The following is a 20,850-nucleotide window of genomic DNA, read 5'->3' as shown; positions in this document are numbered from 1 at the left end:
GCCCTTCCAAGTGCTATGGATCCAGGAACCCCCACTCCCATCTGCACCCCAGGCCCCAGGGAACCGCAGAGAAGGAGTGAAGGGGGCCCGGGCCCACCTGAGGCCCACAGGCCCTGGGCCAGCAGACCTTGCCGCCCACCCACACTGGGCAGGAAAGACTGAGGCACCCATGGATGGGGCCAAGCAGGGGCAGCCCACACTCACCTGATGGCCGGGGGGTGCAGGCTGGCCTGGGCCCGTCGGCACGGGGGCAAAGCTTATGGCCGGCTCTGGGAAATGCTGCTGTGGGAGCGGAGGGTGGGCTGGGGGCGGGATGGAGCCCACCGGCACGCCAGGCTGCAGAGAGCACGGATGACCACGCTCACCAGCTGCCCGAAGGCCCCCCACCTGGCTTGCGTGCCACAGCTGCTGGGCCCCGTCCCTCACTCCCTGAGCTTGTCACCCTAGCTGGAACTTTTCCCTAAGCCCAAAGCTTGGCACAGGTGAGATGTGGCAGCCCCTAAACTGAGAATAGCCACTACTCCTAATCAAGGAATGTTCTGGAACTTCAGCTCCACGGGATGTTACGCAATCGTGAGAAAAGAACGTCCTAAGGGGCTTTGCAGAACCAGGGAGAGACACTGGTTCCAACTTGTGGTGCGAGAGATACAAATGCACTTGCTCTCCGTCTACAGGACCGGATGAAACACACGCACGTAGATACGTCACAAACGGGATTCGGAAGGTTGTGCACAATGGGGGACGGCGGCGGGATCCCCAGGGGTGTGGCCACCAGGAGAAACAGGCCGTGGTCACCGCCAGCAGCAGCCCAGACACGGCCCAGGAAAGAGTCCGAAATCTGAGCACTGGGTGTTGGATGCTATTAAGAAAGAGCTGCTAACGTGTTCACTTTTAGGTGTAATAAGGTGGTCAGCGTCTGTTCTCAAGAATCCCGATCCCGCAGACACGGACTGAAATCTTTACAGGCAAAACATCTTTCTGGGGTTTCCTTGGAAATCCTGGGGCTGCGGAGGAAGCAGGTGTGAACACAGGGAGAGCGTCTGAGGCGGAGGGCCCAGGCCTCCACACCAACCCGAAAGGTCCGCTGGTTTTCTGGGGGCTGGGACCTTCCACTTGCTTCATCCTCCACAGTAAACGCTCCGCGAGAGCAGCATAGGGAGGGACGTTTATCTAAGGCCATGGTGCAGAATGAGCCGCGGCCCCAGGCCCAGCGGGAGGCAGCAGCTTCGGTGCCCGGAGGCCTCAGAGTGGCTGGTGCACAGATTCCTCCATCAGCCCCGGGGCGGGGGGGGGAGCAGACATCACCAGGGCAACCCTCCCGGAGGTCCTGATGCACCCCGGGGACCCCCACACCCCCCCGTCTGTCCCAGGGGATTGTCCGCAAACAGGCAGGGACAGGGGACAGAGTGCTCTGGCCTCGCCTGTGTGGAGGGTGCGTCTGGCCCGGCGCCATGAGGGCCTAGGCGGAGGGTAACGGTGGCCAGGGAAGCCCAACCCTGTGCCTAGGAGGAAGGGGGCCAGCAGAACGTTCCTGCTCCGCCCCAGGACCAGCCACCCGAGGCCAAGCCACCCCACTCCGAGGCGACAATCTGCCTTTTCCTAAACAAGTTCCTCCCGCCGTTTAAGATCTATTTCAGTTCATCTCAAGAAACTAGCAAAGCAACATGTCCAGCAGCTGGACGTGAGTCTGGGCTCCCAGCAGCGGAGGCAAAGGTGCCGGCTGCTCTTTCATGGGGACTTTCCCAGCCCTAGGGGACGGGGACGGAGCTCAGGCAGCGCCAGGATGGCAGGGGCCTGGGGGCCCAACTGTCCCTCCGGACCCTCCCCTGCCCACTCAAGGCCAGTGCTCTGCAACTGGCCTCCTGGGACTGGGAAGCCTGGGCTGTATCTGCTTCCTCCAGCATGAACACAAGCATTGAAGAACGAACACCACACGTGACCCCCTGGCCTAGCGACGCCCGGGTCACCGTCGGGCCAGGTCTCCACATCACAAACCACCCCACAGGTTTCTCCAACGTCACTGCACTCTTCCCGCGATCCTGCCACTCTCCTACTTCGAACATTCAATGGCCGCATGGTATCTGGTGGAGAACGGCCAGGAGCTACTGAATTCAGCGGGGTGGACACGGGCTGGACACTCCTCTGTGGCCCCAGCCTGGCCGCAGGGCGAGACCCTGCTAGGTCCGTCACAGTTCTGAGGCCACGGCTGTCCCTGGGCTCTGCATTCATACTCTCTCACCTGCTGCAGCCTGCAGTGACCTTTGAGGACGGCCTGCCCGGGGGCCTGACAACAGGCCGCTGCAGCCTGGATGGCCCGGGGGACACAGGGCCATGGGGGCGGGGTCTCTGCCCGAGGGGGCGGGCTGACTCACCGCGGCGGGCTGCTGGTAGGTTCCCAGAGAGGGCAGGCTGTAGGGCAGGACCGGGCCGTCGCTGACACTCACGCTCACCGGGGGGCTGCACACACACTGGGTGGGGGGCGGTGCTGCATCCGCCAGCGAGCCCAGCACCACACTCTGCTGGCTGCTTTGTGAGTCCGAGTACACCGTGGAGCCCTGGCCACTGTCGAAGGTGCTGTCCGCTGGGGAGGACAAGGGCACGGCTCAGAGTGGGTACCCCCAAACGTCAGCCCCACGGCACTGCACTCACGTCTCAGGGAGCACGAATACACTCAGACACAATGCTCTGCTGGTCCCTGCGCTCTTCTGCAAACTAAGGCCTGGTCACATTCCCTGGTCACCTAAGTCCTAAGTGCATGTCGTTCTGGACCATTGACCCTAGAATGCAGGGGGTGGGGGCTGTAACCCACCCGGAGACACCCTGGCACCCCACCCCAACACCACCTGGTGTCTGGGGGGTCACCCACATGGGTGCCACGAATCCCAGGTGGGCCCCTTACACAATCCTCAGCAGGAAGCACAGCCACGTCCACCCCGGCTGCAGACAGGAACCTCACCTGTCCCCTGACCAGGCCTTGAGAGTGAGAGCTCAGTGAGCTCTTCGAAGGTGCGAGGGGTCTCCTGTAGGAAGCTGACAGCAGGTATGCCCAAGTCAGGAGAAGCTAGGGTCACCTGTATTTCATGGGGAGGGACTCTGACTAGTTTCACCACCACAGCAAAGAGCCCGAAGCAGGAAGAGCTGGGTCCAAACCCGGTCCTTAAGTCACGGGCCCGGGTCTAACCTGGCTGGAGAATGGGGCTGACGAGGCCCCCACCCCGCAGAGAGGCTGACAGGGGGACCCAGAGGCTCTCCGGCCCGAGGCGGCCTTCCAGAGGCCAGCCTCCCCTGCACCTGTGGTCACAGTCCATCAACACGGGCTACCGTGGACAGAGCCACCCACACACGAGGCACAGCCCGTGGCCGCAGGCTCGCCTCCCCAAGACGCACCTAGGAAGACAAACCGCCCCCGAGGCCAGGCCAGCGAGCAGGGAAGGCAAAACCCTGCATGAAATGGCACTTCCAGAAGCTGCATGCACACCGACTTGCCACCCACGCACTGAGAACTTCAACGCGGGCGCCTTCCAGGGCACCAGCATCGCATCCATTTGTGATTCAAGCAAATGGAGTAAAAGGGAATCCTGCTGGCTTTACGTCAAAATAATCTGTCCCAGGGGCTGATCAGGGCATATTACAACCTGGGAAGACACGCGAATGCCAAGGTCTCATTGCACAGAACCAACCCAACCAGCGGCTCCGACTTATAGCGAGGAAGCTGGCGGTTGACTTCACCTACACACAAAGACAGAGAGAGAGAGAGAGACAGACACACAGAGAAAGAGAGCGACAGATATGCAGAGACACACAGAGACAGAAATACAAAGAGAGACAGAGACACAGACAGAAACAGACACACACAGACATGCAGACAGACACACACACACACACAAACACAGAGACAGACACAGAGACACAGAGGGAAACAGAAACAAACTGTGTGTGTGAGCAAAAGAGAAACGTGTACAAACTTGGCAGATGTCACATAAACCAACTCTAACCATACACACAGCACTGTAAATTTTTAAAGGTAATGTGTTTGTTATTTCTATAATTAAAAATTAATTTAGGGGCGCCTGGGTGGCTCAGTAATTAAGCGTCTGCCTTCGGCTCAGGTCATGATCCCAGGGTCCTGGGATCGAGTCCCATATTGGGCTCCCTGCTCGGCAGGAAGTCTGCTTCTCCTTCTTCCACTCCCCCTGCTTGTGTTCCTGCTCTCATGCTCTCTCTCTCTGTCAAATAAATAAATAAAATCTTTGAAAAAAAAAATTAAAAAAATAATCATTTAAAAATCGTCTTTAGGGGCACCTGGTGGCTCAGTCGGTTGAGCATCTAGCTCTTGGTTTTGGCTCAGGTCATGATCTCAGGGTCGTGGGTGTGTGGCTCTTCACTCAGTGGGGAGCTGCTTGGGATTTTTCTCCCTCTCCCTCTGCCCCTACCCCTGCCCAGACATGCACACTTTCTAAAAATAAATTTAAAAAACAAAAAATTGAAAAATTAAAAAATCATCTCTAAACCTACTGCAGTCGCTCAGAGCTGGCCCACACCCTCTCGCTGAGCCTGATGTAGGCTGAGGTGGGTAGCTCTCACACCGCATGGTGGAGAATCCTACCACGCTGTTCGTCGTACCTTCTGTTGTGTGCATGTCTGCCCGCCCATCGGGTCCCTTCCCCAGTGATGTGTGCGCAGCCTGGAGTCTCATCATTTCACCTTTACAAGGCACAGAATTTTCAGGGCATCCACACACACTGAGGCCGAAGGGACAGCAGAGCACGGGTCTTGTGTTCGGACCACAGCACAGTGCACACGCGTGTGGGTGTGTGAGTGATCAGACGTGCACCTTACCTTCGGAAGTTACCACTAAGAGACAGGTAACGTCAGTGGCCGCTGGGGAGGAGCACTAATCAGCCTTTCCTGCACACCCTCCTGCACTGCTTGAATTTTACACGTCTACTTTACAGAAAGCACCACAAACAAGTGAAACATTTTGAGAGTGTGGCTGCCATCGAAGCGAGAGAGCTGCTCTAAGTCGACAGGAAGAGAACGTTTGCAACAGACCGCCCACCCACACTGATCTCGCCTGCGATCCCCGTCTGTACGGTGGGCCAGGCCAGTGCCAGGACACCCCCGACCACAGCAGAGTGTGGTGGTCTCTCCGTTCCCGCCTGGAAACTGTCCCACCGACAGTCAAGTTTTTAAAGTGGGAAGTGGCGTGTCATGAGGAAAGCTTCTTCCAACACAAAGTGTATGCTCATTAATTAATTTTTTGGTTTGTCAAAAAATGGAGCGATGATGTAGTGACTTTATTCTCCGAGGCAAACCTGAGCAGGTCGGAAGGAAGCCAACGGCAAGCAAACGGTCTCCAAGTGACAGGCAGCTACTGGTTTGAATTTAAATAGCCTACTTTGAAGAACGTTAGCTATAATTTTAATGATAAATGAAGTATGTGCCTATTAAGTAAATTGAACAGGCTATTTTGGTCTTTTGACATGAGCAACCTGAAAAAGCAGCCTGCGCAGGCTAAGTTCTACTTGGCACTTATTCACAGGATGGACGGGAAACGCCACGTCCTGATCCTCAGCTCACAGCTGCATTTTTAGGCCACCGAGGGCAAAGGTCAGGACACCGTTCTGCCTGGACGTGCAGAAAACGCTGGATCCTCTCTCCCACTATTCTGAGATTCAGAGCGATTCCCAGCAACCCATCGCTGACACTCTGGGAAATGTGGTAAAGGTTTCAAAGGTCAGGCACTACAAGGGACATGATCTTGGGGACAGATAATCCCAATGGCAATGGTCATGGCTCAGAGCATCATGACTGCTGGAGACCACAGCCATCTGTGGCCCCAGGGCAATGGTGTCCCAGCAGAGACACCCCCACCAGGCACAGGACTGACATCCTCTACACGGAACAAGGAGCCGGACGGAGCCACTCCAACCTGTTGGCTTGGGGCACGGGAGGCTCTGAATCTGTCTGCCTGTTTGTCCCCACCTGTCCTGAGAAGGTGGGCTGCGGGGAGCCAAAGACACCCCAATGCCGGCCCCCGGAAGAAGGCTCGCCTACACCTGCAGTCCACGCCTGCAGCGTGCACAGGGCTTGAGGGTGCAGGGAGGGCGGCACTCACAGGCCAGGGAGGTGGCGCTGGCCGGCAGTGCGGTGGGGAGGAGGTGCTGGTCCGCCTCAGGTTCCTCAGGCTCCGGCAGCCCGGCCTGCGCATGATAGGTCACCTGGACCTGCAGGGGTGCAGGTGGGCCCCTGGCCTTGTCGGGGCTGCCTGGGTCCCGTTGTTCCGGGGGCTGCAGAGCCGGCCAGATCCTCTCCCGCCGCCACTGGATCAATGCTACACGGTCGCGGATGGACTTGGCCACAATCTTCACGTCACTCTCGTGGAAGAATCCCGACTCAATCTGCAAAGGGAGACGTCATGTCGTTACCGGGGCCCTGCCGTCTGCACCACCACCTCCCTCTCACAGTGTCTCTGCAGAGGTCCCTCCTCAGGCCCTCACCCCATCTCTCAGAGATGCTCTCATCTTCCCATTAGGAAATACCCTCCCGCCAATGGTAAATCTGCAGGAAGCATGGCCCTGAGCCTGCACAGCCCTGCTCCTGGGACAGTGAGGACACGGCAGGTGCTTGTGCCTACCCGGGGAGGGGAGGGGAGAGACCCGCAGCATTCCCCGAGAAGGCACGGACGGAACAAGGTGCACCCTGTATCTTGAGGCCAGGATGGTAGGCACCCATGCCCAGAACATCCTGAACCCAGGTGAGCATCGGGAGAGCGTGTGGGAAGGAGCCCTGGACCTCCGGGAAACGTCACGGCTCTCCCTGAGGAAATCTCTGGTAAAACCCTGGAACAGCAGAGGCCAGTCTCCACACTGACACCATGGCAGCCCCGTGTGGGAAGGGAGAAAGCGCAAAGGTTTTGCCACTGGTCAGGAACTGTGAGCTTGTAGCTTTCAACACACAGTAGACAGAAGCACACCCAGATGCAGACGTGAGCGTGTGGCAGGGCACGGGTACAAGCCTGCAGAACACTGGGCAGGCCTGGGGAGGCGCCCGGAGTCTGGCCAGTGTGAGTGGGCGGGGAGAAGGAAAAGGGGCCTAGACACCTCGCTGTGCCTGAAAGCAAGGCAGACCCAGAGAACCGAGGGGATGTTCAGAAGGACACAGGCATCAGCACCACGGGCCAAACGTGGACATTCTGGGCATCAAAACGCACAGTGACACCATGATGATCTGAGGAGTGGGTCCACAAGTGCACACAAGGGGGACACAGCTGTCATGGCTGGTGTGAGGCCACATGGGATGCCACGGTGTGCCATCTCTGTGCCTCCCCGCACACACACCCCCCATGCATGGATCACTGTTCACGGGAAGCTGAATCATGAGTGGCCTGAAGAACAACCCACTGGCTAAATATCGAGTCTCCTGCCAGGAGCCAGGTGGGCAGGCATAGACGCCGAATGACCCTCAGACCTGGTCGGCCCCAGCCAACACCCCAGCCACACGGCGTGGGGAACCCAGAACCAGAAAGACCCACTTAGCCACTCCCAGATCCCTGACCAGGAGAACGTGTGAGACCATAGGCCTGTACAGCACTGCGTTTGTGGTGACGTACCTTGTGGTCATAGGTAACTCACCAACAAAACCACAGTCCACAGAGCTATAAGTAAACGGAAAGTTTGGTGAAAATGGGCATTTACCCAGGTCCAAGATACACCCCATGACATAGTCATTAGTTGTCACTGCACACACAGACCGTGGGCAGACACCCCTCGACCGTGTGCTCTTGGGGAGCGTCGTCCAGGGGCTGTCCATAGTGAGGACACAGCCCCACACCAAGTGCTCCCACAGACACGCTGACATGACCACGACAGTGCCCTTCATGGCAGGATAACCAAAGATGGGCCCACCCAGAGGAGCTCCTGCCTTGAGGGAGTCACCACACATCACAGGGCGCCTGGCAGGCCTGAAGCGGTTCTCCCGGTTCTGACCGCAGAGGTAGCTGAGCAGGAAAGCTACTGTCTGTGGGCAAAGATGCGGACACATTCGAGGTGGCAGGGCCTCGGCCTGGATGTCATCTCAAACGGTTCTTTGTTGCACATTTGCAACTTTTCCATAAGCTCCTGACTGATTAGTTCAAAATCTCTCCACCCCGCTGGACAGAAAGACCCGTGTTAAAATCCCGCAGAGCTCTCGGCAGTCGGCCTCCCACCTGCCTCGGGCAGGGGCAGCAGCGGAGTGAGCGGCGGCACACGGCCAGGACGCGGGCAGGGGCAGCAGCGGAGTGAGCGGCGGCACACGGCCAGGACGCGGGCAGGGGCCGGGGCTGAGGTCAGTGCCGCCTGCCCACCGGGCCCGACCGGAGACCGCTGACAGGAAGGCACCCCGCAGACACGCCTGCCCGCTGCTGCTATTTTCTGCCCATGGCCCAGTTTTCCTTCCGCCTCTGTCCTCACAGTCACACACCCCGCCGCCCCCCCCCGCGATCCTCTCCAAGGTGTTTCTTCTATTTTTTCCCAAACAGGGAGAACTTAGCCCCATTCTCCGCCATGCTGAAGCGTCGGACCCAGAGGCCTCGAAGGCAGGAGGGGCTGGTGTGCCGACATGGGGACCCTGGGCTGAGCTGCGAGCCCCTCTCCCGGGGTCCTCACGAGGTCACTTCCAGGTCAAAGCCAGCCCAGGTCCCCACAGAACTCGCCCTTCTCTCAGCCCCTGGGGCACGCGATGGGTCCCCTGCACCTGCCCATGAGCCAACTGCTGGGAGGTGGTTTTAGGTGATGACATGGGTGTCGGGGTTCGCTGGTGCTGGGCCCTGCATTTGGAAGAAGTAGGTGTGATCCATTAAAGCTGTTGGTGAGTGACCCAGAGCGGCCAGGGGCAGTGAGCCCTGAAATGCTGCCCCACGAGGGCTCCTCGGTCGGGTGCCTGGCCCAGAGACGGCCTGGAGAAGCCCGGGAGAGGGAGGGTCTGATCCAAGGCGGGATCTGGGGCTACAGGTGGGCTGGCGGGGCAGCGGGGACCGCCGACAGGAGAGGCTCCTCACCAGGAGCTGGTAGCAGGGGCCAGGCCCATCGGGGTCACTCGCACAGGGCCGAATCCCGCCGTGGGAAGGGGCCACTGTCGGCTCATCACTGGCTCACCCTAGTCCCCAAATGGAGGGGGGTCCACATCGTTCTGTCATTGTTCTTCGACCAAACGCAGCAATGCATGGTCGGCACCGATGCTGCATGGCCTGTAAGACGCTCCTCACGGGAAGGTGCTTTTAAAGATGATAAGGGGAGGCACTGGGTCCAGGGGTCTCCAATGTGAACTCATGGACACCGCCCGCTGAGTCCAGCCAAGAGCCAGGGGGGCCACGCTGAGGGTGGGCGAGGTGGCAGGCCCAGGTGTGGGCACGGGACCTGGGGGTCCGGGATGTGGAGGAGGCCGTGGGGACAAAGAAGGGAGGGCTCACTCAGGAGGATGGGTGGTCCTAAAACAGGTCCCAGGTCACAGGGGGGCACAATCGCATCCTACAGCTGAAGAGCATGTCAACGGAACCAAGAATGGACCCAGAGCGGGAGGAGATGCCTGGTCCAAATGAGGCACAGGAAACCATCTGTGCCGTGGTCTCATCATCCCCATGCATTGCTGCGGCACTTGACCCCTGCCGGGCTCTTGCAGGAACCCATCTTGGGCAGAAAGGTTCCCTGGGTGTGTGGAGCAGGCGCGGTGCTCACGGGAGACCCGGAGCTGCTTGCCTCCTGTGCTTCCCGAGGCGCCCACGCTGGCCCGGCCTCGCCAGCCCTGATGCACCCAGTCCTCACCGCTGCCCCCAGGGAACCCACCTCCCTTCCTCCTGCCACGGGACAGCGCTAGCTCCTGGCCCGGTCCCCCACTCCCGTGGGTCCCCCAGGACTCAGCACTCACCCCTCGCTCCCGGGCTGCCGGCCTGCACGTCCCCTGGCTCATGAATGTTTGTGCGTTAAGTTGGGCAGCAGGTGGGAGAGGACCACCCTGCTGCAGCACAAGGACCAACAGCAGCCCTGAATCCCAGGACTGATGTGCTGCTCATCACAGCACAGCTCCCGCTCCGTACCCAGCAGCTCAACATCCTCTCGGATGTGCAAGTGACATGCCGAGTTCCAGCCACGTAGAGTGGCGCTGTCCCGTGTCTGGGCCCAGGGATGTGACCAGCAGCTGGGAAGCTGCGGGTGGTCCTGACCTGGGCTCCTGGCCATCAGTGGATGTCCTGCTCACCACATGTGCAGGATACTCAGCCTGCCAGCCCTGCCCTGAGGCACCACCCACGGCAAGATCCTGGGACCCTCACCTGCTGCTGTCCACCCGCCGCGCCGGGCCTTGGCCTTCAGCCCACACCTGCCATGGCACAGCTGGCCGTTCCCTCATCTGAGCAGGGCCTTGAGGATCAGCGTGGACTCCTGTCCCGCCCTCCAGGGCCACAGTCCACCTCCTCCTCCTTGAAACCCACCAGGGCCAGGGGGTCTAGCTGTGAAGCACCCGTTTTTGAAAGCTGTGCTACAGGGGCGCCTGGGTGGCTCAGTCGTTAAGCATCTGCCTTCGGCTCAGGTCATGATCCCAGGGTCCTGGGATCGAGCCCCGCATCGGGCTCCCTGCTCCGCGGGAAGCCTGCTTCTCCCTCTCCCACTCCCCCTGCTTGTGTTCCCTCTCTCGCTGTCTCTCTGTCAAATAAATAAATAAAATCTTAAAAAAAAATAAAGGGAGGTGTGTTACATTCGGTAAGGCGTGGCCTCTCCTGCAGCGAACGTGGTTTCACTTGAGCTCGCTTTCTACACGAAAATCAGTGTCCCCTTCCTCACGTGCACCTTTCCCTCTGAGATGCTGAACACCCTGCGCCCCTGCTCCTGGACACAGTGCCCTCAGCAACAAAGTGAAAGATCAAACCAAAGGCCCACATTCACACGGTCAGCCAGACTCTGGCCAACACAGGCCCTTCCTCATACACCCAGGCCCCCAGTCCCTCTGCGCCCCGCTCCTCGGGGCCCCTCACCGCGTGGCCCCGGGGCAGGTGCATCCGTGCAGCAGGGGCCCCACCTGCGCTGTCCTTCATAGACACAAGCACCCCACGGGTGGGGTCCGTGCGCCCAGGACTGCCCACTCGCCATGGGGCCACACCTGTGAATCTTTGGAGACCCCAGCTTTCCGGGCACACCCGCCTCCGCCACTACCCGCCACCCCCCTCCACAAGCAAGTGCCCCGTTACCATCTCCTGCGCCACACCGTCAGGCGTTTCCTTCTCCAGGTCAAAGGTGAACTCTATGGCCCCATTGTCCTTGGGCTTGCCCTTCAGTTTCTTGGGGTCCTCAACCCAGAGCCGCAGGGCGATGGTAGACTTCCTGCCGTGGTCTTCCTCCGCCAGTTCCACCCTCACGCCCGTGTCCTCTGCGAAGAAGGCGTGGCTGAGCAGGTCCTTGATCTCGTACCTGAGAAGGGGCAGCCAACGGGACGGTGAGGGCATGGCTGCTGGCGAGGCCGCAGACAGAGGGCCCAGCTCCCTCTAGAAGGTCCTCCAACTACTGCAGTGGGCAGCGCGGTCCTCGAGGGCAGCACACAACAGTGCACTCCCAGGGTGAAGGGAGACTGACGCCTGCTGCACGGCACCAAAGGCTGCTTCTTTCTCTCCTTATAAAAAGGAAACATCCCCATTGCAAGAGGCTCCGGGAAATGAAGTTTCCAAACCTGGCTCCGCACCCTGCAGACAGGCCTGTGGAGGCGCCGAGTTCCCAGGGGTCACAGCTGAGGCTGAGCCCCGGAGCGCTGGGCGTCCTGGCTGCTGGGTGTTGTCATAGTAACCACGCCCCATCCCTAAACAGGAGCTTGGTCCGGGTGCTGTCCTGGGCCCGGCTTCCTCCCAGCGTCCTGTCTGTCCGGCAGCCCCTCCCTGATTCCTGCGTCCTGTGGACAGGGGGAGCCCACGCCCTGTGGACGCTCAGCACCCAGGAAAGGGCGAGCAGACACATGCCTGAGGGGGCCCCTGGGGAGCAGAGGTCGTGGCCCCTGCCGGTCCTGGTCTGGAAGGTGGTCTTGTGGGGTCTGCTCCGAGGGATCTTTAGCCCTACATGGTTGTTTCTATACTTCTCTGACGGGAGTTCTACCTCACGATTCCTCAGTTCTTTTCTCTGAAAGAACAGAACACGGTAACCCACAGGGGGCAGGGGAGAGAGCCCAAGGATCAGAAGGGGGCGCCGGCTTGAGAGGCGACGGCCATGGACAAGAACACGGATCAAGGGTGAGGACAGGGACAGAATGGCCCTGTGCTGGGTGCACGGGGGGTGCACGACGGGGCAGGGAAGAGGTGTAGGGGGAGAGGAGGGGAGGGACGGGGGATGAGATGAGGGAAGGGCAGGGGAAGATGAAGTGGGAGGAGAGGAAGGGAGAGAGAGGGCGAGGGGGCGGGTGAAGGAGTGAGGAATAAGAGGAAGGACAGGGAGGGGGAGGGGAGGGGAGGGAGGAGGGGAGGGAGGAGGGGAGGGGAGGTGAGGAGGAGGAAGAGACAGGAGGAGGGGAGGCGAGGAGGAGGAAGAGACAGGAGGAGGGGAGGGGGGAGGCGGGCGAGAGGGGGTGGGAGGCTTCCTGGCTGACCAGCTGACGAGGTGGGGGCCGGTGCAGGGGCAGCTCCAGGGCTGACTTGGGGGCTTTGGGCTGAGCATGGGTGCATGGGCCTCACGGTCTGGAGGCGACAAGAGGGGCAGGCTGAGGGCACGGGGGAGCCCCTGCTGCAGCCTGGGTGGGTGAGAAGCCCCTGGCAGAGCGGGGAAGCTCCGGGACGGCCCCCAGACCAGGGAGCGTGCTCCGGGCAGCAGAGGTGGGACCCTGGCCTGAAGCAGCCCATCTGCCATGAGCACGGGCAGGTGCGGGGATCTCAGCGTGAGCGACACCCAGACCCAGCGCCCCACCGGACTCACCTTTCCTCCTTGTTTTTGCAGATGCACTCCCCAATAATCTCCTTGATTTCGGGATCGTGCACTTTCTCAAAGCTGGCAGGCTTGATGCCCTGCGAGACCAGAGGAGCAAAGTCAGGGTCAGGACAGGACCTGTTTCCCGCTCAGCTGCACTAGCCAGGCAGGGGGAAGGCAGGAGGGGCACAAGATGGCTGGGGACGCGGCTCATGCCGAGCGCGGAGGGGCTTTCGGGAGCAGTGGGGTCCCCCCGCCAACCCTAACCCCCACACCCAGCACAGACGCGGCAGGTGGCCAGGGCGACCACCTTCCTCACCACACCCTCCTGCGAGGGTGCCGAGCCTGGTGCTGGCCGAGGCCACCAGACACTCTGCCCCACTGTGGCCATGGGCAGGGCTGCCTTCCAAGACCTGCTGGCTCCAGGGTTTTGTAAGCGTCTGTGCCATGGTGTCTCACAGCCGGGTGGTTTCGGGAGCATCCACACTGACCACAGACCCAGTGGGTGCCGGCAGGGCTGGCCGCAGCTTGGCCAGTGATGGCCATGACACAGGGGAGCAGAACCCCGGGGTACAGCCCTGCAGACAGTGGGGACTCGGGAGAAGCAGGGGCAGGGGCTTGGGGGAGGGACAACGGATTCTTAACCATTTTAAACACATGGAGGACCTCAACTATCCCGTTCTTCAGCAAGACTCTGCCTTCAAAGTCTCATCTTGGCTGTTCTAACGTAGAGAACATGAGCGGGAGTCCAGGGCAGTCTCCAGCCCAGAGGTGGACCCAGGAGTGTAGGACCCCCAGGGGCTCCTGCCGCCAGGCAGGGTGCTGTGCCCCAGGCCCATTACCAGTGGGGGTCGTGTTGTACGCGCGCAGCAGAGTCTGCAGCAACAGACTCTGGGACACTGGGCTCCAGGCACGGGCCAAGGGGCTCCCCTCGGAGATGAGAACCCCAGGCCATACCACTGAAGCCAACAGAAAAAGAGGTTTAATTACACAGGAGGAAGGGCCAGAGTCCCAGCGGGAGGCAGGCAGCCTGAGAAACTCTAAGGGCAGCTAAGTGTGGGCCACACACACCTCTGAAGGGCTGAGGCCCCCAGAACAGGAGAAGAACGTGCAAAAGGAACAGGTACTGTTTTGAAGGGGCTCGTGTCCCCAGACTCAGAAGCATGGAGTCGGGGTGCTGGAAGCGGGGACACCAAATCCTTGCAGGACCGGGGCTCAGGGCGGACGCCGGGACTGGACCAGTGTGGGTGTGTGTGCCGCGAGGGGCCGGTGGGCCCACAGGGCGTTGCTGCAAACCATACCAGCCGTCAGGGAACACCCCTCCCGGCCGGTTTCCTCGGGGAGCAAGGGTGGGTCCTGACCTTGCTTTGCCCACGCTGACATGGGTCCACACAGGAGCCCTGCTTCCTGGGGCCTCAACGAGGGATCCAGGGTGGCTGAGGAACACCCCAGTGGGAATCAGTCCTGTCTCCCCAGCCCAGTGGACGGACCACAGCCCCGTCCACGTGGGCACCCAAGAAGTAGGGCTGGCGTGCTTCTCGCCCGCACCCCTCCAAGGCCTGGGAGTGAGGCCCTAGCCTCAGGGGACCCCTGCCCCATGGAGGGCCACTGCCCACAGCCAACAAGCCCACCCTCTCCTGCATTAGCGGGGAACTGCACGCCTCCCTCTGTCTCTGACAAGCACCAACCAAAAACCCTGCCTTCCCCCCTCAGCAGCACACAGGAGGGGCTCAAATAACTGAATTAAGACTGAAGGAGAGAAATGAGCTAAGACCTGTGGGGGAGTGCAGAGTGGAGGGTGGGGCGAGGGAAGGTGCCCCGGGCTGCCAAGATCCACGCTCTTCATGCATCTGCAGAAGCGAGGGGGGCACCAGGCTGAGGCGAGGCAGCTAGGACTCAGGGGTTGTGGGGCCTGGTGCCCAGAAATCTACGGCCTCACCTGGCAGGACAGCCGTGGAGGGAGGACAGGGTGATCGGCTTGCAGAGCTGAAGCCACTTGATTAAAGCAGACAACTGCGTGGGCACACACCAGGACACGGGAAAGCCAGCGGCCCAGAGGAGGGGCTCTGGGGAGAGGCAGCCGGGCGCCTCCTGGAGAGGCCTCGAGTTGTGCACGAGGCCCACCGCACCCACACTACCACTACAGCCACGCCTGTCCACCACCAGCTCAGAGACCTGAGCAGCCACCCCGCTGAGTGAGACAGCCTCAGTTTCCCCTCTGTGACAGCATCCTTCCCTTCCTCACACGGTGCTGTGAGCGTTTCAGCAAGCACGGCCCCTCACGGTGGCCAGTGGACTCACACAGGTGACCTTCCGGTAGATCTGGGCCGCGTTCTGGCACTCGGAGTAGGGGTACTCGGAGGTAGCCATCTCCAGCATGCACATCCCAAAGGCATAGACGTCCACGGACTCATCGTAATGCTCCTCGTACATCTCAGGCGCCATGAACTCAGGGGTACCTGTGCCCGGGAGCAACGGAAGCAGGGTCAGCAGTCACTGGGCTGGGGAGCCCCTCCCCATCAGGCCCGGAACCTGCAGTTCTAACAGGACTGCTCTGCAGACAGTTCCCGAAAACGCCCCCCGGACCCTCCCGATTCTAGGTCACATCAGCTCACGGCACTAGGAGCCCCCACAGCTCCAAGCCTGCTACTCCAGAGCCAGGGCACACTCTGTGCCCCGAACACGGGAGGCGCCACACACCGAGAAGCATACCCCTCCAGGCCACAGGCCCAACCGCCCGCGGCAGACAGACACTCACAGTCCCCAAAGAGCAACCTAAATCGCAAAATCCCACAAAGGCCCCAGATGTCCCCAGACAGACACCACATGGCAGTGTGTCAGGCAGCACAGAAAGGAGCATCTCTGCTGAAGGTGCCGGCGAGGTGCCTGCAAGGTGTTCCCGGCACAGGCGGTTCCAAAATGACGCCTCCTCGGAGTTTAACACATGGAGTAAAACAAAGTATTCGGCTGTTCGTGCACAATGACCTCTCCACAAACAGCAAGCACAGACCCAGGAGGACACGTCAGGGAGGTGGGGTTCCTGCTGATTTTTCCTTTAGTTACACTGGTCTGGGGATTTTTATTTTTCCGTAACAACCTTCTGCTTTAAAAATCACAAAATCCTCCTATTAAAACAGGTCCAACCGAGTGCCTGTCCAGCCCGACACAAAGCAGAGGGAAACATCGGGAACGTCTCCACCTTCTCTGCTTCCTCCACCTCAACCCTTTCCCGTTTCTTTAAAAAGTAGATGCAGAACAGCACCGGCTGTGTTCAAAAGCATGTGTTCAAATGTTTTCATGGCTCTGGGATGCAGAGAGGTGACAGGACATTTCAACTTGTTCTCATGCACCCACAGTTTCAATGTAACCGCTATTATACGTTTAACGAAAAAAGTAAACATTTTGGGTAAGAAATGGCAAAATCGAGAACCTATCTTCAGGTCTACATGTGTGTATAAAAAATTCTAGGAGATTCTGGGGGCGCCTTGGGGGGGCTCAGTACGTTGAGCATCTGCCTTCGGCTCAGGTCATGATCCCAGAGTCCTCGGACTGAGCCCCGCGTCGGGCTCCCTGCTCAGAGGGAAGCCTGCTTCTCCCTCTGCCTTTGCCCCCGGCTCATGTTCGCTCTCTCTCAAATAAAATCTTAAAAAAAAAAAAAAATTCCAGGAGATTCCAAATCAGAAATAACAGGAACAGGGTGGAGGAGAGAGCAGGAGTCTGAGGGACCTTGCACTGGGAATATCTCCATCTTTTTGGGGTTCTGAACCACATGACTGCTGGCAATGATTTGCACTTGGCTGTGGGCATCCACAGGGGAGGAGGGAGGCCGGCTGAGCTGCTCCAAAGCCCCCCAGAGCCTGCCTTTCGGGGATGGGGCACAGGAGGTGGGGGTGCAGGGGTGGGGGCCAGCTCCGAGTGGGGCTGGGGATGCCCACATGCACTTGGGCCACGGACACAAAACTTTTTTCTCTTTACTCACTCTGCATCCACTTAAATCTGAGTGTTAAAAAGAACATGTGTGTGCTCACACACCCACACACGTGTGTGCCCGGGGCACCTCCCTGGCCCCCCGGCCCCACATTGCAGGTGTCCCGGCCACCATGGCTGTGAACGCCTGCAGGCGGCACCAGCTGAGGACCTGGCCAACGCAGACACAGGGAGAGCGTGGGGACACCATCAGAGGCAGGTGGCTCTCGGGGACGAACCCCACAAGGGCCTATGACCCCCAGCTGTGTGTGCACACGGCATCAAGGGGCTGTGGCCACAGGGCTTATGATGAGGACACCTTCTCACCCAATCCATCCCCCTCCTTCCCATCAGCCGACACAGAGACCCCAGGCCTGGTGCCACAGGGCTCCCCCAAAGCAGGTGGAGAGGTCCTCAGACACCGCCACCCAACGTCCAACATCCAACATGGGCCGCATCTGAAGTACAAACCCAAACACAGGCACAAACCCCCAACAGCTTTGCCCAGAAGTGGATCCTCAGCATCAACTGTCCCTGAAGGTACCCTGGACACAGCACAGAGCAGGGAGCCTGACTCACAGGCTTGGGGGACCCTCCCCCCACCTGACCGAAGGTCCCCCACCCAGCTGCTGGCCCTTTGCTGCCCAGGGCCCAGGAAAATGTGTTAATCGCCTCTCATTCTCCATGAGTTTGGAGCTTCCCCCAGCTGAGCAAAAGCTGAAGTGACCAGGGACCCCACAGACCTGGGCCCCCTGTGCTGGGCTTGAGGCTGATGCACCTGCTGGAAACGCCCAGCCTTCACATCACTCCATCAGACCACCCAGCCTGTGTCCAGTACCCTGACACCCCACGTCCAAGAGGGACAGAGCCACCAGCCAGAGAAAGCCCAGGGAGCTTCAGCAGGTACCCCACCCCAAGGTCAGACCTATGAATCCTGCTCGGAAATTGCCAGGTGATCAGAGATGTGCTCCCTCCAGCCAGGCCCCTGCCCATTTCACGGAGAGAGAAACCGAGGCCTACGTCGGCCACCGCCCCACCACTCAACTCCCCAGAGCTACCAGAGGCCCCTGTCCACAGGGCAGCCCTGACAGCCACCCTGCCCCAGATGTCACATTCCAAACCCACTAACCCCGCCAGAGAAGTTTCCAGATTCCCAGCGGTTTCATCTGCCACAAGTTCTGTCCCCAAATGTGCATCAAAACCATGGGCTTGCAAAACCCTGACATCACCCTCTCGTCCTGCTTGTGTCCCCACACAGGGCTTCAATGGGCACGGGAGCCTCTCCAGGTCTCACCCAACCCCCGCTGATCCGATCAGGATTTCTGGAGTTACACCTTAGAGCGGGCTGGCCCTGCAGCAGGCTGGCACTCCCCAGACGTCTCGAACCCCATCAACAGCCGCCCCAAAGCCCTTGCAAGCGCTCTCTCTGCAAAGCCCCGGAGAGGCCCTGCCCAGCGCCTGCCATGTGCTGGGACCCCAGTGCAGCCCCAGTTCCTGCGTGGAGTTGAGGACGGGGGCCTCACCCAGAAAGGCCACGGGGCCCTCTCGGAAGAGGACAAGAAACACAGGAAGACAAGGTTAGCAAACCGGCACCCACACCAAATCCCCATGCTGGCTCTGGGCCTCACAGCCCCCAGGGACTCCCTGCGGTGGGCCTCAGGGCCTGGAGCACCCGCCTCTCTGCCTGCTCCAGACTCACTGGCCACAAACCCCGAGTCCCTCTGTCATCAAGGCCTCCTTCCCGCTGAGTGTCCACCACCCGCGGGCCCCAGCAGCCTCACCCCCCGACCCACACAGCAAGGGACCCCCAGGCGGGGCCCCGGGGCAAGGGCTTACCGATCACACTCTTGGCAAAGGACGCTCTCTTGAGAGTGGCCAGGCCCAAGTCGCCGATCTTCACGGAGCCGGTGGGCCCTGTGATGAAGATGTTGTCGCACTTGAGGTCCCGGTGGATGATGGGGGGCGTCCTGGTGTGCAGGAAGAGCAACCCCTTCAGGATCTGCCGGCACCAGCTGCGGAGCACCTTGGGCTTCATCACCTTGAACCGCTTCAGGTACCTGCGGGTGGGGCGCGGCTCACCAGTGGCTCCCGCTACCGGGGGGCCGTGGAGTCACCACCCAGATAGAGACACTCCTGAGACAGGCCCTGGCACACGGGAGGCCCGGCGTCCCTGCCTCCGCGACCCCTGCGCCTGGACCCGGCCCGCCCCAGGGTCCAGCCAGCAGGCGGGGGCGTGCTCACGTCTTCAGTGTCCCCGAGGTCATCAGCTCGGTCACCAGCACGATGCACCTCTTGCCCCTGGCGCTGGACTCCCAGAAGTCATAGAACCGCACAATGTTGGGGTGCTGCAGGCCCTTGAGCATCTCGGCCTCCTCCTTGAACCGCTGCCTCTCCAGCTTGGTGAGCTTCCGGTCCTGGAGAAAGACACAGGCTGAGGGGCAGACGCCCTCCACGGAGCCAGGGAGCCCAGGCGGGAACCCACCGGCCACCCCTGCGGCTCCATGTGTAAGGACACAGCAGAGGGAGAGGACCGGGCGTCCGGGGCCGCAAGGGGTTCGGCCCAGTCCCTCTGTGGTGTCCTCCCACACCCGACCCCACAGCCCCATGGCCCTGGATGAGCCCCTGCACCGGGACCTCAGCAGAAAGATCTCTGGGAGCCAGAGACAGCTGAAAACCCACACGGCAGCACTCACACACTCTCCCCGAAAAAACACCTCCAAGGCCTCACGTCCTCAACACCCGCTTTGAGTGCTATCAACAAGAAAGACATTGGTTCAATTCCAGTTTACACGCAACTCCGAGGACACGTTCACGACCAGAGCAGATGGGAACCAGAAAACCAGGGAACCCGACGGGAGAGCAGGGTCCCCGCCGGGCCCTGCGGTGCTGGAGAGCACGGCAGACATGCCTCCTGGGTCTGCAGCTGACCCCAACCAGAAGTTCACACAGGACATGGCACCACCACCATCTGGGTGCTGAGAGTCCCTGTGGGGGGCCGCCCACACGAGTCTCCAGCCACACTCCACAAGGAAGACCACCAACACCCTCCCCATACTTGAACCCCCCCCTCAGCGCCCTCCCTGCACGCCCTGCTCCCACCTGCCACCACCCAGCCTTACCGGTTGGGCCGCACCTGCAGCCTGCGTGGCCCTCCCAGACACCCTCCAGTTGGCTCTCAACACAGAGCACTCAGAACCACCCCAGAGCTCTGTCGTTTCCAGCCTCGTCCCACAGGGAGCCGCACCTCTGCAGGACCCAGGGTGGCCGTCTCCCCACACCTGCGCCTCCCACCAGCCCTGCCCCCACAAACCCTCATCAGCCTCTTGCTGCGCGAGTGGGGCCTGGCAGAGCAAGGAGATACCAGGAAAACCGTCGCACGGCTGACCCCAGAAAAACACAGAATTCAGGGACAGAGGCAACTTCAAAAAATCTAGTTCATGGGCTCACGGGAATCGAGGAGGCTGACACACATTAAGTAAGAGCAAGACTACTTAAAAAGGAACAATCAAGGGGTACCTGGGTGGTTCAGTCGGCTGAGCGTCCGACTCTTGATTTCGGCTCAGGTCATGATCTCAGGGTTGTGAGAATGTCAGGCTCTGCGCTTGGTGGGGAGTCTGCTGGAGATTCTCTCCCCTGCCCCTCCCCCCGTTTGTGCTCTAAATAAACAAACAAAATCTTTTTTTAAAAAAGAGGAACAATCAAGAAAGTGCTCTTGGGGGGCCCCTGGGTGGCTCAGTCGTTAAGCGTCTGCCTTCGGCTCAGGTCATGATCCCAGGGTCCTGGGATCGAGCCCCGCTTCGGGCTCCCTGCTCAGCGGGAAGCCTGCTTCTCCCTCTCCCACTCCCCCTGCTTGTGTTTCCTCTCTGGCTGTGTCTCTCTCTGTCAAATAAATAAAATCTTTAAAAAAAAAAAAGTGTTCTTGCAAATTAAGGCTCCAGTTTTAAAACAAGATATTCTGTAACTGAGTGAA

General features: G+C 60.2%; 2 protein-coding genes across 2 annotated transcripts in view; both read right to left on the bottom strand.

Moving 5' to 3' along the window:
* Positions 1-20,850, bottom strand: part of PTPDC1 (protein tyrosine phosphatase domain containing 1) — a gene marked incomplete in the record, with an annotated part of 669,594 nt that overhangs the window by 597,601 nt on the left and 51,143 nt on the right.
* The window catches only part of WNK2 (WNK lysine deficient protein kinase 2), a 130,067-nt gene that overhangs the window by 76,309 nt on the left and 32,908 nt on the right, over positions 1-20,850 (bottom strand). The window contains exons 2-9 of the mRNA XM_088019204.1: positions 19,122-19,294; positions 18,717-18,937; positions 15,216-15,373; positions 12,924-13,012; positions 11,222-11,441; positions 6,119-6,401; positions 2,373-2,581; positions 205-336 (exon numbers count right to left, since the gene is read on the bottom strand). Coding sequence (XP_087875330.1) covers positions 205-336; positions 2,373-2,581; positions 6,119-6,401; positions 11,222-11,441; positions 12,924-13,012; positions 15,216-15,373; positions 18,717-18,937; positions 19,122-19,294 — 1,485 coding nt within the window. The remainder of the gene's footprint in view (positions 1-204; positions 337-2,372; positions 2,582-6,118; positions 6,402-11,221; positions 11,442-12,923; positions 13,013-15,215; positions 15,374-18,716; positions 18,938-19,121; positions 19,295-20,850) is intronic.

Source organism: Eumetopias jubatus, unplaced genomic scaffold (genome assembly GCF_037043125.1).
Source record: "Eumetopias jubatus isolate StellerSeaLion01/CBP00866 unplaced genomic scaffold, mEumJub1_p1.0 scaffold_15, whole genome shotgun sequence".
In the NCBI taxonomy this organism is placed as follows: domain Eukaryota; kingdom Metazoa; phylum Chordata; class Mammalia; order Carnivora; family Otariidae; genus Eumetopias; species Eumetopias jubatus.
Note: the sequence above shows the minus strand (reverse complement) of the source record. Positions and strands in the feature narration are given on the sequence as shown.